Consider the following 16465-nt stretch of genomic DNA (forward strand, 5'->3'; position numbering starts at 1 on the left):
GATAACAATTTTTCTCACTATAGTGAAACCACCAGTAAATGCACCTGCGCAGACCCGCGACTCCTGTGTACTGTACTCCCGTGAGACAGGGAGCCGGCCACACAATTATTCACTGCTATAACATAAAAAAAATATTTTATTTACCACTTTTGAACCCAAAATTGACTGTTTTCTACCAAAATTTTGCTCTTTTATTTACCAAGAATATGTGCCTCTAATTATGCAATAAGTGGAACACAAAGGACTGAATACTTAAAGCAAAAGAAACCGAAAGAGAAGCAAAACTTTCATTAGGAGTGAGTGAGTGATTTATTGGTGTTAATAATTTTACATTGTTAGGTTAGGGGTGCTAAGTTTGATGTTTGTTATCATTTGCACGTATTTTTTCGCTACTCGAGTGTGAATAAACCCTGTTTTTATAAATAACAAATGGTAAAGGTACTTCAGAGATAGTTTTTTCTTACAAGGGCCATACTTTGGTATCAAGTATGTTAGTTATTTGTGGTTTCCACACCCTGAAACCCATTTTATTGTACATAAAACATCAACATCTTACGTTGTATCTAAATATTCCCATTTGGCGGTTGTGCGGAGAGAGGTAATTCACTCAGAATAAGTTGACGTTCCATTTTTCTGCCCAGTTTTTGTTTACAATCGATTTTGCCTCCTGTCTGGTAGCATTGTCAGACATGTACTGTCTTCCCACGGGTAGCGTGGCTACCAGACAGGTGGCAAAATCCAATGGGAGAAAAAGGAACGATGCCACAACTTATTAGAGTGAATCAACATCTTGATTAGAATTTTAATGCAATTCTTGATTTGGTACAGTCGATCAAAGTCCTGTTTCCATAAAGTTCTAGTGGTAAAGAGTCCAATCTCTTTGAGGGTGATTTTTTTTTTTTTCATGTAAATGATACATCTGCTTTATTTGCTTTCATTAAATTAATGATTTTGCAGTCACAATCACTTTTCTCCCTGCCTTTTCAGAAAAATGAACCCCCTCGAGGGAGTTCCCAGTACAGCGATGCAGTGTATAAGGAACTGGCCATCATTAATGGCAAGATCAATAGGATGAAGCTGAATGCGGTGATCTCAAACTTGAAGAAATTCAAGCTGAACACTGAGGGGAACCACGAGATACTGAGGAAGAGATTGAAGTTCTACTACAGGAAACAGAAGCTCTCTGCCACGAATATGGTATCCAGCAAACTTCCAAATTTTTACGTGATCATAGATTTTGAAGCAACATGCGAAGAGGTCAATGCACCTACTTACCCGTAAGTATTGCTACTTCGCTTAAATGCTTCATACAGTCAGAAATGAAAGTGGGTTCTTATTCAGGTGCAAAAATTGGGAAAGTAAACTCGGAATGCGAATAAACTACGCATTTCTGGAAGCAGACCAATTGGTGTATCACATAACTAGAAACCTTTATCACAATTTGCATTTTAAATTTAGAATAAACACGTAATCAAGCATACGTAATACAAAAAAAGAAACCAAGTTTTAAAAGGAAACAGCACGCTGGCTGCGAAAAGAAAATTTCAACTGTAACACAGTTGAATTTTTTGTTTGTGACTCCAACCTTCTATCGATTTCCTGTCAGAAACTCCATTGTTCAAGAGATCACAGGCATAGTCGTGATCCTTTGTGCTGAAGCTGAGAGACCCCTAATTTGAGGTTTTAGTGTCGAATTTTACAAGGAATTGAAGATGTATACACTTTCATTTTTCAAAATATAAGGGCCTCGTGGGTATTGTTCTCACAAGGCCTCGCACTTCCTAATGGCAGCCCTGTCAAAAGCTCTGGGCAGATCAAAGTACATGACATCCAGCTAACTACGATTGGTAATGGTATTTATAACATAGTGGACAGATTGGTAAGGCATGAGGAATTTGGGAGAAAGCCATGTTGTGCTGGGTTTATATAAGGGGATATGAAATTAAGAACTCACCAAACCAGAGACAAAAATGGTTGCTACGGCTGCAGGATAATGATTTCCGTAACGGTAGGTACTTTTCTTCATGCGAGTTATGGTTCCAATTGACCATGTGATCCACAGTTCGAAAGTTTTTTTTTCATGGCCACCTCTTGAATCTTTACATTGTAAAAAAAAAAAGTAAAGCTGTTCCCTGTGCATTGCACTGTGCCATAAAGACACACAGGGAGTTGTTGAAGTGATGTGATTCACAGCATTTCCACCAGTTACTCATTGATTAGAATGTTGAATTTTATATCAGGTTATTCTGATAGTTCTGTTAGGCTTAAAAATGACAGCAAATGTATTTTCATTGGAATCCTTACACAGTAAGCTACACCACCATTGTTAAGACATTAGTTATACTTGAAAAAAAATATTTGGTGACCATTGTTGACAAATTTTATGCCTGATTTATTTGTCATAAGTATGAGTTTCTGTCCATACTATGCATGCCACTGTTGTTTCATTGAGGATGTGCACATGACAGATTTCTTTGAAAAGCATACACACCTTACCCCAGCTTTCAAGGACCTAGGCTGGTTCGACCTTTCCACACGCCACTGCTTCCACACTCTTGCAGCGCTTTACAAATTAGTAAACTCACGAGAGCCCTCCTACATACTTTCCCGATTTGAGCCCCTAAGCTTAGCACACCACTTTGTCACCTGTTTGCGGTACAACTCTGCTGACCATGCCCTGTCACCCATTCACGGTACAACTCTATTGACCATGCCCTTCCAGAAGACAATGTTTTATGGAAATTCCGTCACGGTTACTGCTACGGGTCAATCCATATGAAGTGGTGCAACGTGGTTGCTTAACCATTTTTAGAAAAGTTTATTTTTTTGTGTGGTGTGAGCCTCATGTGTTGACAGTTCAGAACCACTGTTATTTTATTTTTATTATCACCGATTTGAAGATGGCGGGCAATTTTTTTTATCATGTCACGCGTCATTTTCTCCATTAGTAAGCATCAGTGGCAACTTTTTTATCTCAGCTCTGGTAAGTCCTACGACAATGAGAAAAATCTGTGATGTTAAGCACATTATAGGCTACAATTATATATCTGTGTAATTTTCTAAATATTATTCCTTCATAATAAATTTTAAGGTCAAAATTGTGTATTTTAATTGCTCAAAATGACATTTTTGGACATTTGTTTTAGGGGGGAGGCAGTTTGTTTGACACTTGAATTTTTTTGTGCAAATACCTGTGTACCAATAGTGTGTGCCAAAATTATTAGAAGCTTGAGACTTTAATCCTTTTTTTTCTACAGGGTCATAAGCATGTAATTTTTGTTAAAAAAGTCCAAGTTCAGGGTTAAATATCTCTGGTGGGCAGTTGTTTAAAAATCTGAAATTTGTACACAATACAGTACTCCAAGATAAGTAACTTCAGTAAAATAATTGAGTTTGAGATTCAATTGGTTTAAGAGATACAAAACTCGTGAAAAATTCAATATTTTGCATTAAATATGGTATGCCTAATTTCATTTCTTATTAACATTATGTGTTAAAATTCTGCAAACTGTAATTTGGAATCATCAATGTTTCATTAAGAAAAAAGCTTAATCCTAAGCAGTTTCAGGTATTGTAGTTTCGTGCATGGACATCATGCATGTATGTGTTTGTAAAACACACTACCATCAATTCGGAAATTTTTCCTTGTAGGGTCCATTCGTACAAGTGGTGAGGCTACTGTCTAACAGTGTACTTGTCCATCTTTTTACCATTTATGATAAATCAAATATAAAATATCGTATTGTATATACATTTTTTCTTTAAAAAATATTTGTACTAAACAAAACACACAACCATTCAGAAATGTCCCTTGTACATATGCATGAACGGTAAGTATACTGGTAAATGGTGAACATTATACGTGCCTTCTTTTTGTCAGTGATTATTTGGAAACAGTAGATTACCTGTTTGCAGTGTCACATTCACATCAATGCCAAAAGAAGTGACTTGCAATATTTACATATTATTTAATTGCCATGGCAAAGCAAGTTAAGTTATGCATGGTGTACATTTCGTGAAATGTTCTGTTTTGTTGAGGAAAATTGTTATAGCAAACACACGTTCATTTCCATCTTTAGACCTCTTTTGAAATGCCATATTAATATAATTAAATTATCAAACTTCAAACAGATTACCCTAACCTAGAACAGTAGTTTTTATTAATATATATATATAATCTTGTATTGGCAGTCGGCAGGCACTCATTTAAATCTAACTTACGAAATTACAATATAACTATTACAATACATAACATTTTCGGTGTGTGGATGTAAATACCTAACTAACATTCATTTCTTAAACATATATTTATGTGTTACACATTACTTTATTTATTGCTGTTGCTGGGATTTCATACAAAAAAGCCCAAAACAAACGTGCTTACGCACAGTCAACTGTCCACGGCACAACCAATCAAAACGCCGCATTTCTCGTATCAAAGTATGAGAATAGCAATGATTCAAACAAAACGTCTGTAACATGTCATTAGTTAATGTGCCTATAAAATCACTTGTGCGAATATTAAAAGCTTAACAGGCTGCTAAGATTTTAGTGATGCGTTAACGATGTTTGACCGAACCGGGCATTAGTCTATTGGCATTTCCTATGCATTTTCTACGACACTATAAATCTGCCAGAAAATGAAAAATTGTGTATGGTTTATGAACTTTTTCTGTTGTATTTATATCGTGGAGATCTGTTATGGTGAAATAATGTACCTCTGTTACCTTAGTCTGAAGGCTAGATGCACATGATTGAAGCACCCAATACATTTGATGCTGATTGCAATTTTACATTTTACTCTTCGAATTTTCACTGATCCCATTGCAGTCCCAGAATGATTTTTTGGTATGTTTTATAGTAGGGCATGAGGGATGAAATATATTTTTTTCATGATTTTTGGTGAAGACATGTTTTGAGATATTCAAAGTCAAGGTCATGTGACAAAATTATATCTTTATCCAAAGGTAGACTTATAATATATCACTGCTAAGCTTGTTCAATTCCCTGTACAATAAGCTTTATTTGAGCTTCCTAGTCGAAATATTGGCGAAGTTACAGCACATTTAGTATAGGAAAGTGGGCTCAAAAAGGGCAATTTCTACTAACTTTGACCTTGAATAATTTAACTGATTACAAGACAAACGAAACTAAAAATTTTCATAGTTACTAAGTTCCATTCATAGTTTCAACTCCCCAAATTTCATGAAAATCGGAGATGGTCAGGTTGGGGGCTGTGTTGATTTGGCATGGATTAACTCTTGTGCCTTAACTTCACTATCCACAACAAGAAATAAATAAAGAGCTTGTTTGCCATCATAGCAACCTTAACAGTTGCGGTGATATGTAACTTAGTATAAGTATTTTGACAAATATGTGTGCCCTTGAAAAAAAATAAACACAACCTACCGAAACTTACAGTGGTTTCCAATGATCATTTAGTTTAAGGCTTGGCTGGACCTTTGACTGATGCCAGCGTTGTTTTCAAAATTTCCTTTTCTTTTTTAAAAAGAAACCTGCTACTTCCGCTTCACATCTGCATCTGCTTAGAATTCCTTCTAGAATGTAACAGGCTTTCATAGCCATGAAACTTTTGCAGGTATCTAGACAGTGAAGATTCTCTTATGTTCTTGAAGGAATTCTATGCAGATGTATTTTAGGAGATTTTGGAATATCATAGCAGTTTTTTGGAAGGAGAGGAAATTTCAAAAACAACTTCCTTCACATAAGCCAAAGGTTCAGCCGAGCCTTAATTATTTTGTGTCCTTAGAAAAAAAATTGCATCAAAACTGCAGTTTCTGTAGCAATTGTGTGGAAAAATTATGATACTATTTGTTTATTATTTCTTATTACAGACATGAAATAATAGAGTTTCCGGCTGTGTTGGTGAACACAGAAATTCAAGAAATCGTTGATGAATTTCAAGCTTATTGTAAACCAGTAAAAAATCCCAAACTCTCAAAATTTTGCAAGAAGCTTACAGGAATTACACAGGTATGGTACTGATACTTAAGAAAAATATTGTTGAAAACTTGACTACAAGAGGGATGCCCAAATCTGGATAAAATTTTATCCAGATTTCAGATAAATTTCTATCCTGATTATCCAAAATGTTCGGATATCAGAATGTGTGTATTATCTGAATGGCTTTATCATTTATCCATTTTACAGGCCGTCAACATATACTTTTATTCGTCATTTTTGTATTTCACTACTATTTTCTGCAAATCCTTCAACAAATCTGTTCTATACGGATGGATATCCATGCTATCTGGATATTTGGATTATCCAGATATCCAAACTATCCTGATATTGAGATATCCAGATTATACATTGCATCCAAAATAGATGTCGGATAATTTGAAATCTGGATATCCGTTGTCTGGATTTTGTGACCATCTCTACTCTATACGGCTCCAAAGGTTGCATTGATTACTGAGAGAAGCTCCCTTGAACGGGAGGACAAAATCCTCTGAATAAAAAAGGTAATGTGCATTATCCAAGTTAAATCTAACTGATTGAAACAGGTTATTATGGATAATGAAGTTTTGATTAGGTAGGTACAGACCTACCACTTGATTTTGGCCTGTAAGTTTTACAGTATTTAGTGTCTGAGCTGAATTTCAAACTTCTTTGCTGCTTCTAAAAGTATATTAGTATCTCTGTATGCTAACAGTTAACTTACCCCACTTATTTATATTCTCTAGGTTGTTGTTTTTTTTTTTTTTTTTCAAATTGTTTCAGCATGGGTGATCTTTGTATCTCTTCAATTTCATCAAATCATCAATCATCCTCATCGTCATAAAGTGATGGAAAATAAGAAAATGACAAAATATTAATGTACCAAGGCTTAAATTAAAATTGCTAAGGTGGTATAACACTACAACAAGATTGGCCCTTTTCCTGGGTTTTTCAAAAAATACAACATGATTGACTTTTTTTTTTGTGGATAAAACCTGAGAAACCCCAGTCAAAATTGTTCTTTTTTTCACACAATACATGTATAAAATTATTCTAAGCAAATAGCATCTTCCATGCTTGGAGTGCTGGCCCCAGTAGCGGAGTGGTTAGCATATCACGCTACGATGCTAGGGGTCCCAGGTTCGAATACTGGCCTGGACATTGATGTTTGTGAGTGTCCATTCATCAGTTTCACCGCTCCTAATCTTCGCAAATGAGCCAAGAGTGGCACAAAACCGAAGTAAAATAAAGCAAATCAATCAATCCAAAAAAATTCATGCTTGCAGTAACCTATCAATCAGTGGTGTGCGGTGACACTTTCCTTTGGGGAAGCAGATTCCGAAAAATTAAGAAAACCGAGAATTCATTGCTTCTACATGGTACGTTGTACTGAAAAAAATTAGCACACTACCTGATACTGTTTCCTTAACGTTTCTAATAGGAAAGATGAATATCCTGGTGCAGTTGTACATTTTTTTCAAAATTCAGTTGGTCTGTTGTCAAACGTATTTAATGCAACAGATGATCGCGGATGATTGAAACAATTTTCAAGATTTTCACACATTGCAATATTCACAAATCCAATTTGGCACTACGTACTTCTTTCCATAGTAAATAGTAAATAATGCCAACACTAAAGTTTTTGAAGCAAACAAATAGAAATTCACCTGCCTGAAAAACAGTAACTTTTCGCCTCGCAAACTGTTTGCAAAAAGGGTGACTTCCACAGAGTTTTACCAACTCTATTTGGCTGATCTGTCCATGTACATGTTGGTTGTCTTAATAGACCGAACGCCCTGAAACGTTTATCTTCACATAGCATATGTCATCTGTATGTCAGCAATCATATATTTGTGTTTCTCCTGTGTTTTGAAACTTTATAGTATATTTATGAATATAAATTTTAAACTAGCTTGGTGGATATCCTACATTGCTGACAGTATACAGTACACTTGGACACTCAATCGTGCAGTTCGCAACACTGAGGACATCAACAGACTGAAGCAATGGCACTCTGGACTTCTTTCCGCCCTAGCCGATTGGGAAAAAGAATTTGCCTCCATGCAACGTACCCTCCCATTGGATCCTTCAAGGTCGCTCATTGATTTCTCGGGCTGTTGGTAGCATCGAAGGCTACTAGCTGGCCAGGGTGATTTTACACAGATGTTTTGTCAACATGCCGCGAGAGGGTGCTGATGGCCCCATATCGCAAAAGGACGAACCTTGGAGTCTTGCAGGTTGATTCTGTTGAGGCAACATGGAAGAAATAATGAAAAACCAAAAGAAGTAATTTGTAACAGTTATGCAGTGTGCCACCACTGCTGGCCTTGCTGTATCAGAGTGCAAGTGCATGCTATCAATAGATAGAAATTATGTTATATGGTTTAAAGGCATGCAAATGTTCTTTTGAAATGGAAAGTCTTGCTTAATGACAGGCATAGAGTATACATGGGAGAAACCAACTACATGGCAGAATAATGTAAAACGAGGAGAGAAAAAAAAATAGTTTAATTGAGTAACTTCCATTTTTAAAAGTCGTACTAATGCATGTTACTGACATTTTAGATTTAGTTCTTTCCAATTTTTATGAAATTAATGATTAATTCTATTTTGCCTTGGACTCCATAAAATTGAAAGCTAATTACTTCTCTTCTGACAATTAGTTTTATCTGTATGATATTTTTTACATCTCAACAAGTTTGAAAAGTGCTCATGAGAGGCTAACAGATGGAAGGGGCTCCAGTCTGCTAAAACTTAAACAACTTGGAGCATATTTTAACAATACAGCATTGTATAAAATTGCATTTTTCACATATTCCTAAATATGTTTTTAAATAGAGTTATTCAGTATTAGAGCCCGGAAACGCTAGCTGACATATCTTTAAAGCATGTTTTCATGTTACTGAAAATGTGTGTTTGAGATTTAAATATATGTCTGAACCCTCTATCATAAGAAAAATGGTGATAATCAGGATGCACATTTATGGTTTGCCTACCTGATATAAAATGGAATGGCCTAATACGGCTTCCATCTTCACAATAGGTAGAAAAGCAAACTTAAAATAGTACAAATAGAAAGTTGAATTCCGTGAGTGTCTGAATAGATAGCATAGTTTACATTCTGTTTTGTTTCAGCAACAAGTAGATTCTGCTGAAGAGTTTCCAGTTGTGTTAGAAAAATTTGAGGAATGGCTCAAGAAACATGAATTAGGAACGAAGTATCAGTATGCTGTAGTTACAGACGGCCCATGGGATATGGGACGTTTTCTGTATGGTCAATGCAAGGTTTGTTATTGTGTTTATACTGCTCTTTGCATGCACAAGATTGGCATACAATGTTTTTGTTAGCATATAAAGTACAATTCTGTGTGCAAATATATCCTCGTGTGTGTGTTTTGTTTGCATTATAATCTGTTTTGTATAACTATGGCACTTTCTTGAACATTCACATAAGCACTGTTTCACAGTAAAAAAAAAATAGCTTTTTGCTGCCTAATTTTACTTGAGTGTTGTATTTTTTACTGGTTACCCTTAATTTTAGGCTGACGATGGAGATGAGATAGCCATGAAATGTCAATAGCCATTTGTAGCCTTCAATTTCATGTTGCTCCATCTTTTCAAAGAATATACATCTAAAAAATCTGCTTGTACTTTTATGTATATGAGTGGATCTATATCAGACCTGGGCAACCTTATTTGTGAAAGAATGAATGGATGGATGACTCAAAATTTGTAGGTGTGTCACCACATATGGCTATTTTGCACTCTTCAAAGTATATAAGGATAATCTTTTTATCTAAAATCCTTACTTGAAAATTTAAAAAAGGGGTGTAAAAACACCTTTGAGAAAGGTTTAATATAAGTGCAGGGATATAAACGGACTCGCACAGGATATGCACAACACACTAAAAACTTCCTCAGGGACAGTGTAAAAGGTTCTTGATTCTTAAAAGCTAAAAATACAGTGCGTTCAAAAAGTCCCCACACTCAAAGTTTGAGAATTTTTTGCTCGTAATTTATTTAACTTGTCAACGTAATGAATACATACATTTGTTAACTATATATTGAAATACACAAAAAATAATTTGTAAACTAAGTGTGATTAACACTGCAATCTCTGAGGTCGGTAAGACAATCACAAGACACAAACCACCTTCCGCACGTTGAACTACACAGAAAGAATATTGAAACTGAATTTGAAACAATCATCCATTGTGGTTTTACCTAGTGCCGGATAATCAGGAAATAGACTTCTCCATTTCTCCACATATCTTTCATATGATATACTCAAAATATGCTTCCAACGTAGCAATTCGCTGTGCTGTGTGCACGTAAAGATTAATGCCTACTGAGACGAGGAGCAACGTGGCAACAGAATGCAAGTGATGCTTTTCCGGCGTATCTGTGGGCGATAACCCTTACTTAAGGTAACCTGCAGACTTCTGGCATGGATATTCCGTGCTTCGGTTCCACACGTTTCCCTGTAGTGGGTGTTACACCATTTAATTTCAATAGAAGCACCCAACAGAAGTTATTTTGCCACATTTCTTCGTGTTTTCCCCCACATCTCTGTGAGCGATGTGCTTAAAAGGCATTGTTGACAAGCTGTGATTGTATGTCTCACACCGAGACCTGTAACACCGCACTGCTCTAAATATAACATAATCTCGTTCTTCAAGGTCATACCAATCCCTACTGGCAGGCTTGCCAACTCATCCAGATGAATACCTGAGTAGCTTTTTTTTTTTTAAGCTTGAGTGCGGGCACTTTTGAATGCACTGTATTTGTTAAAACACTGTCCTCATCTCCCAACATGGATGACAGAGTGTTGGGAGATCAACAGTTCATCTGAGGACATTAATATCGCCACATTCAATAAGTATGTAGTGTTCCCATACACATACTTGAAACTCTGTGAGTGGTATTGGCCGTATCTAATCCAATTCAGTGCTCACAACTGAGATGAGTAGCTTCTCTGTGTCGCATTTGGTGAAGAGTTGAGAAGTAGCATAAGCACCTTTTTAATAATTTAAATTTACAAAATAATTTTTGCATGATTTACCTTTGTAATTGTTCTTTGTTTTTTGAGTCTTAGAGAGGAAGGGAAGGTAGAACAGGGACATTAATTCCAAGTAATTCAGAGTTGACCTGTGTTTTGCATATGGATTTTCTGTGGTGGGGTGGTTAGCTCAGTGCACTACAAAATACAATGATCACAAGTTTCTATGCTTGATGAAACATGCATTATTTTATCTGTATTTGTCTGTTTATTTCACTTTTCTGCCACATTTGGTGAAATCTTCATTGGCAAGAAGTCAGGTGAATCATGGTTTATTTATGTAACTATCATTTATGTATCTGTTCATTATCATTGCAAATAACCTAAGATGTGGAAAATTAAAATTAACAACAATAGGAATACTAATAAGAAACTTAACTTCTAGAGTGGAATAGATTTATTTAGTTATTTTAATTATAAGATAAATGGTTTGTAAGTCTGAGATGTTAAAATGTACTGAAATATTATCGAGTTTAGCTCTGGAAAATTTACAGATTTGTAAGTTTCATCTCACACTGTATTTGACTCCCTGTTCTGCTCAAGTGTAAACATCTGTTTCTTTAGTAGGAATTGTAGCTTTCTTTGCTACTTGATTCGAGCAAGTGTTCTTGGGTTTTCAGCCAGATTAATTTGATGTTAGCATCATTCCCTGGTGATGATAGCAATGTACATATGTGCTTGAAATGTTGGATGCTAACATCGAATTAACCTCGCTGATAACCCAAGAACACTGGTTCAAATCTCTTCCTTTGCGCAAGCTAAGGCAATAATCTAGCGAGAATTTCACTCTTCGAGAAAGAGAAGCAAGAAATGAAGATTCTACAAATTTTGTTAAAGATTAGAAATTTGTGAAAAAATTTAGATCAGTGATACAAAAAAAATGTAATATTGTGGATACAACTTCATAATGGTTTTTAGACAATCCACACGTCATTACATTACTGATATTAAACATGTTTTCACCATATGAATTATTAGTGTTTCGGAAACTGAAAGATGAGGAATTATCTTAAGATGTAATTCTTTTGGTTTTATCATTTTCTGAGCTTTCATGTTTCTAAAGTTTTTTGTACGTACCGAATAAAAATTTAATCTTCACCCTGTTCTTTTTACAGATCTCAAAAATAGAATACCCAACATCATGTAGAAAATGGGTAAACATCAGGAAGACTTACAGCAACTATTACAAATGCAAACGGGTATGTTATTCCTATTCATATTGTTTCATAATTCACACACCTTGATTTTACGTTTTTCAGGGGACAAAGTTAAATTTTACATTTTGCCATGTTGGGACCATCAAGATTGAATGTATAATGGAGGAAGATGCAAATCTGGGAATTTTAAATGTGGTTTCCACTAAGAGATTCTGAAACTTTTTACACACACTTTCATCACACATTCCTTCATTGAAACGTGTGATGAAAAATTGGCTTTAAGATACCGGTACCATGCAAGTGAGACATATCCAGTGTTATAAAAAGATCTTGTGAGATCCTCCACAATAATCCAACTCTCAGTACACATCAAGGACAAATCTGTTAACTTGGGCATTGCATTTCAATGAGAAATTAACACTAGTAACAAGGGAAACTAGAATATCGATTTAAGAGGCATCTAGTGAACTAATAGAAATTAAATGCACCAGCTGGGTCGATACTGATGCCAATGGATTCGTATCAGTTGGATTTTATTTACTGATACCAGCCGATAGTTTTCCCAGCATCTGGGTACCTCGCAGGGTATGTAAAAATGCCATGCAACACTTTCATAGAGTTGCATTATCCTGGAATGCAAAAATCGAAGTTTCTTGTTATTTTGCACCAGTTTCATGTGAAAACTGGATCTTGTGAGTACATAACATATATTTTAATATTTGTTAAAATCAACACAAACAGCATGATAAAAAACACTACTGGCACTACTCGCTACTTGCAAGTAGTAGCACCGGCGGAACTTCAACTGCATCCACTTTGTCATCACTCGACCAGCCTTGATGATAATTCCGCGATGGAATCAAATACTTGGAAAAACTTTTAAAGGGCGATTCCATGGTGACGTGTGTGACTTTTGTACAAAAAATATGAAAGTAATTTGTTTCTGATTCATAAAAATTGCGAATGAAATTACTTGCATTTTCCCCCCTAAATTACTTTGGAGTAAGGACCATGGAATATTCCAGCTGTTGTTCATAGAATGTGATTGTTGCGTGGAAATCAGTGTGATGCCTTTGTGCAGTGAAAAAACGTCTTCGAGTCATTGACAAGCAAACTCTGTGAAGTGTCTTGGTATGTTGCCGATATTTTTGTCAAATGTACCAGACAAGTTTCAATTCCATGCAGGTTTGGTTTTGATACACTTTCATCTTATCTTATGACCTGTGTGATTCAAATTTTGCCAATTTTAATTAGGTAGAATAATTGAAATACAGCATGTTCAACACAAAATGTTTTATTGACAAACTGGAAAACAAAAGAGGCATTTGCTGACATCCACGCTGGAATGGTTAGCACAGCCCAATACGATGCCAGAGGTGCCAGGTTTGAATCCTGGCTTGGGCATGGGTGTTCTTTGTGGGTGTCCCTTCATCAATTTAATCATATCACCACTCATCCTCATCATTGCAAGTGGCAGGAAAGTGAATAAATAAATAAATAAGTAAAATAAATAAATAAATAAATATACATAAAAACTGATACGTCTAACAAAATAATTTTGATGTGACATTATACCTAAACTTATAATTAAACATAACACTTTTGCAATGTTTTTCATTGAATTTAAACTGGCCACGTGAACTTGCAACAGTAGGAGGATTCATTTTTTTTTACAATGTTAGTGACTGTGCACAGTCCTCAGCAGCTGGCCACTTCCAATAGCTTCCAGATGGAATCATGGTGGATACCAGTATCTCTTGCAGCTCAGTGTTGATAGCTGTCACTTACCTGAGTAAACACTGTCTTCATACCAGTCACCAATCTGAATATTGTTGGGTAGAAAATTTTGAGAGGTATCCTTGTTCTGATGAGGTGTACAATTCCATCTGATGAGCTTGAAACAACATGGATTTTTTTAAAAATTTTATTAGTATTATTATTATTATTTTTTGTATTTCTGGGAAAACTGGCGCTCTACCTTTCCATGGATGTACAATAGACATGAATTGGTCTGGCTATCTCCACCTGAGAAACATGTATCACAACTTTCTTTTCATGATGTTCCTAGCTGCACATGCAAAGTCTACAGAAAATGGAACTATAACAACATCAGTGTTTTTGCACATGACTGCCTGTCTCAGCAGAGATTTTGTTCTTCCAACAATTCTGTCTACTACTCCTTTTCCATGAGATGTGTCAGAATCTTTAGAGAGATTAAACTCTTAAACTTATTTAGTAATTTTACCATGAGCTTATTTTTAAATTCTGAGGAAGAATCATCACTCCAGATTGTATTTCATTCTGGATTGCATTGTCTACATTTGGACTTTCACGTAGGAAAATCACTTAAAATCAACATGAACAGGAAACAAAAGCCAATTTACGTTGAAGATATTCAACCATGATGGATAGTACACTTTCTCTCCCTCCCTTTTCACCGTACTTTAAATCTGCAACTCAAATAGATGTGGATGAAAGAAACTGCATGTAAGCTAAAAACTTAAATATCTGCGTACACTACCAGTTTTAGTAGTCAATTGTATTGTAGTAAACCCTAGCAGTAGGATTCCTACATCATAATGTGTACTAATAGGAAACGAAATTGTAAGAACTGGGTTGCACTGTACTGAGGTGCCTGATCATTTCTCAAGTCACACACATCACATATGTAAACACAGTTGTTTCCACTATTTCCGTGGACAGGAAGAAATTATTTGGTGTTAAAAGTTAGCCTTTAGGTGTCTACTTTATCCTCAGAATAATGCTGATTCTAGCGCCCCAAGTTCTTTGTCCTTATCAAAAAGTGTAGATTTTTGTGACGTGTGTGACGATACATACGCCAGTATGCAACTGAGAAGCCCATGACTAGTCTCTACAAATGCCAAATAGGAATATTTTTTTTATTATTATCTGGGTAGAGGAGATCCTACTATTGGGTTCTACATTATTTTTAATGAGTTTACCAGAAGTTTTTGCTAGCTGGCAAACCAATCAAGAAAATCAAATAAAATACTTCTTCATTTTGAAAAAAAAAAAATGTTGAAAAATCTGTTTTTCAAATACCTGTATGCAAATTAACAAACAAAACAAATTCATGTTAAGAAAATTCATGCCTTTTATTATGAAATGTCAATGATATCTTAATAGGGACATTTTACGTTTGGTTGAATTGGTTCATTGACAGTGGAATTGCCCTAAAGTGTTTTTTATCGTGCTGTTTGTGTGTTTTGTGTTGATTTTAACAAGTATGTTGCCTTCACGTGATGTGCGAAAAAAAAATTACTGTCATATTTTGATATTCTTATGTAGTTCTGTTATTTGTTAAAGCAAAACTATTCATACAATTGAAGTGAATCCGACTTCCATGGTAGAGTGGTTAAGCACAACGTGCTATGATGCCAGGGATCCCAGGTTCGAATCCCAGCCTAGTCATGGGTGTTCTGTGCGAGTGCCCCTTCAAGTTCCTCATGTCATCACTCATCATCATGGTTAGCCAGAAGTGGCAGCAATGCAACACTAACAAAAATTAAATAAAATTGGAGTAGAGTACTTGCAAACTAATTGATTAATATTTTGAACATCTTTTCATTTTTTACAATTTCCAAGTATCAGTATTTGTGGAAATCTGTGAGAGTCTCGGCACCAGTGCCAGTTTAAAGTGTTATCTGTTCAGCTCTAGACTCAATGTGTCACTTATTTTCTAATTTGGTGCGTGATTGATAGTTTGGTATGATAGACTAGGGGGGGGGGGGGGGAAATTGTGTCGGAGTCCTCAAAATCAGCAAGTAAACAAAAATTATATTTTCTTGCAAATAATACAGATCTAGCTATTTATAGAAATAAAAAGTTTGTGGATATTTTTTGTTGTTATTATTTAAGTGCACAAGTCAATTTGTGATTTTATTTTCCATAATTTCACTGAAATTTCATTTTATATAATGAGTTTTTGTACCAAAAATTTATTTTGTAATTGACCACAACTACTGGTAAATTGTCGTGTCGTGCATACTTCATGGCTGTACATTCATTCCTATTACAGGGGAACCTCAATTTTACATTTTTCAGGGGACCAAGTTGGAAATACTTATAATGAAGGGAATTTTTATAACATTTTCCTATGTTGCGACCATCAAGATTGAATGTGTAATGCGGGAAAATGTAAAATCCACGAAAATAAAATTGGGGTTCCACTATTTTTTTATATGAACTTCCTCGCATCCTTGCTATCTTCCGCATATTTACCTCTCTTGTTCTTCAGTATGGCTGTATCTGTTTTAAAGTATTTATT

General features: G+C 35.4%; 1 protein-coding gene across 2 annotated transcripts in view; it reads left to right on the plus strand.

The window, feature by feature from the left end:
* LOC145985116 (3'-5' exoribonuclease 1-like) overlaps nucleotides 1-16465 on the plus strand; it is a 29145-nt gene that overhangs the window by 11666 nt on the left and 1014 nt on the right. For both annotated transcript variants that reach the window (XM_083118744.1, XM_083118753.1), the window contains exons 3-6: nucleotides 988-1277; nucleotides 5856-5994; nucleotides 9097-9246; nucleotides 12136-12219. In XM_083118744.1, coding sequence (XP_082974870.1) covers nucleotides 988-1277; nucleotides 5856-5994; nucleotides 9097-9246; nucleotides 12136-12219 — 663 coding nt within the window. The remainder of the gene's footprint in view (nucleotides 1-987; nucleotides 1278-5855; nucleotides 5995-9096; nucleotides 9247-12135; nucleotides 12220-16465) is intronic.

This window comes from Lepisma saccharinum, chromosome 1 (assembly GCF_977018435.1).
Source record: "Lepisma saccharinum chromosome 1, izLepSacc3.1, whole genome shotgun sequence".
NCBI lineage: Eukaryota > Metazoa > Arthropoda > Insecta > Zygentoma > Lepismatidae > Lepisma > Lepisma saccharinum.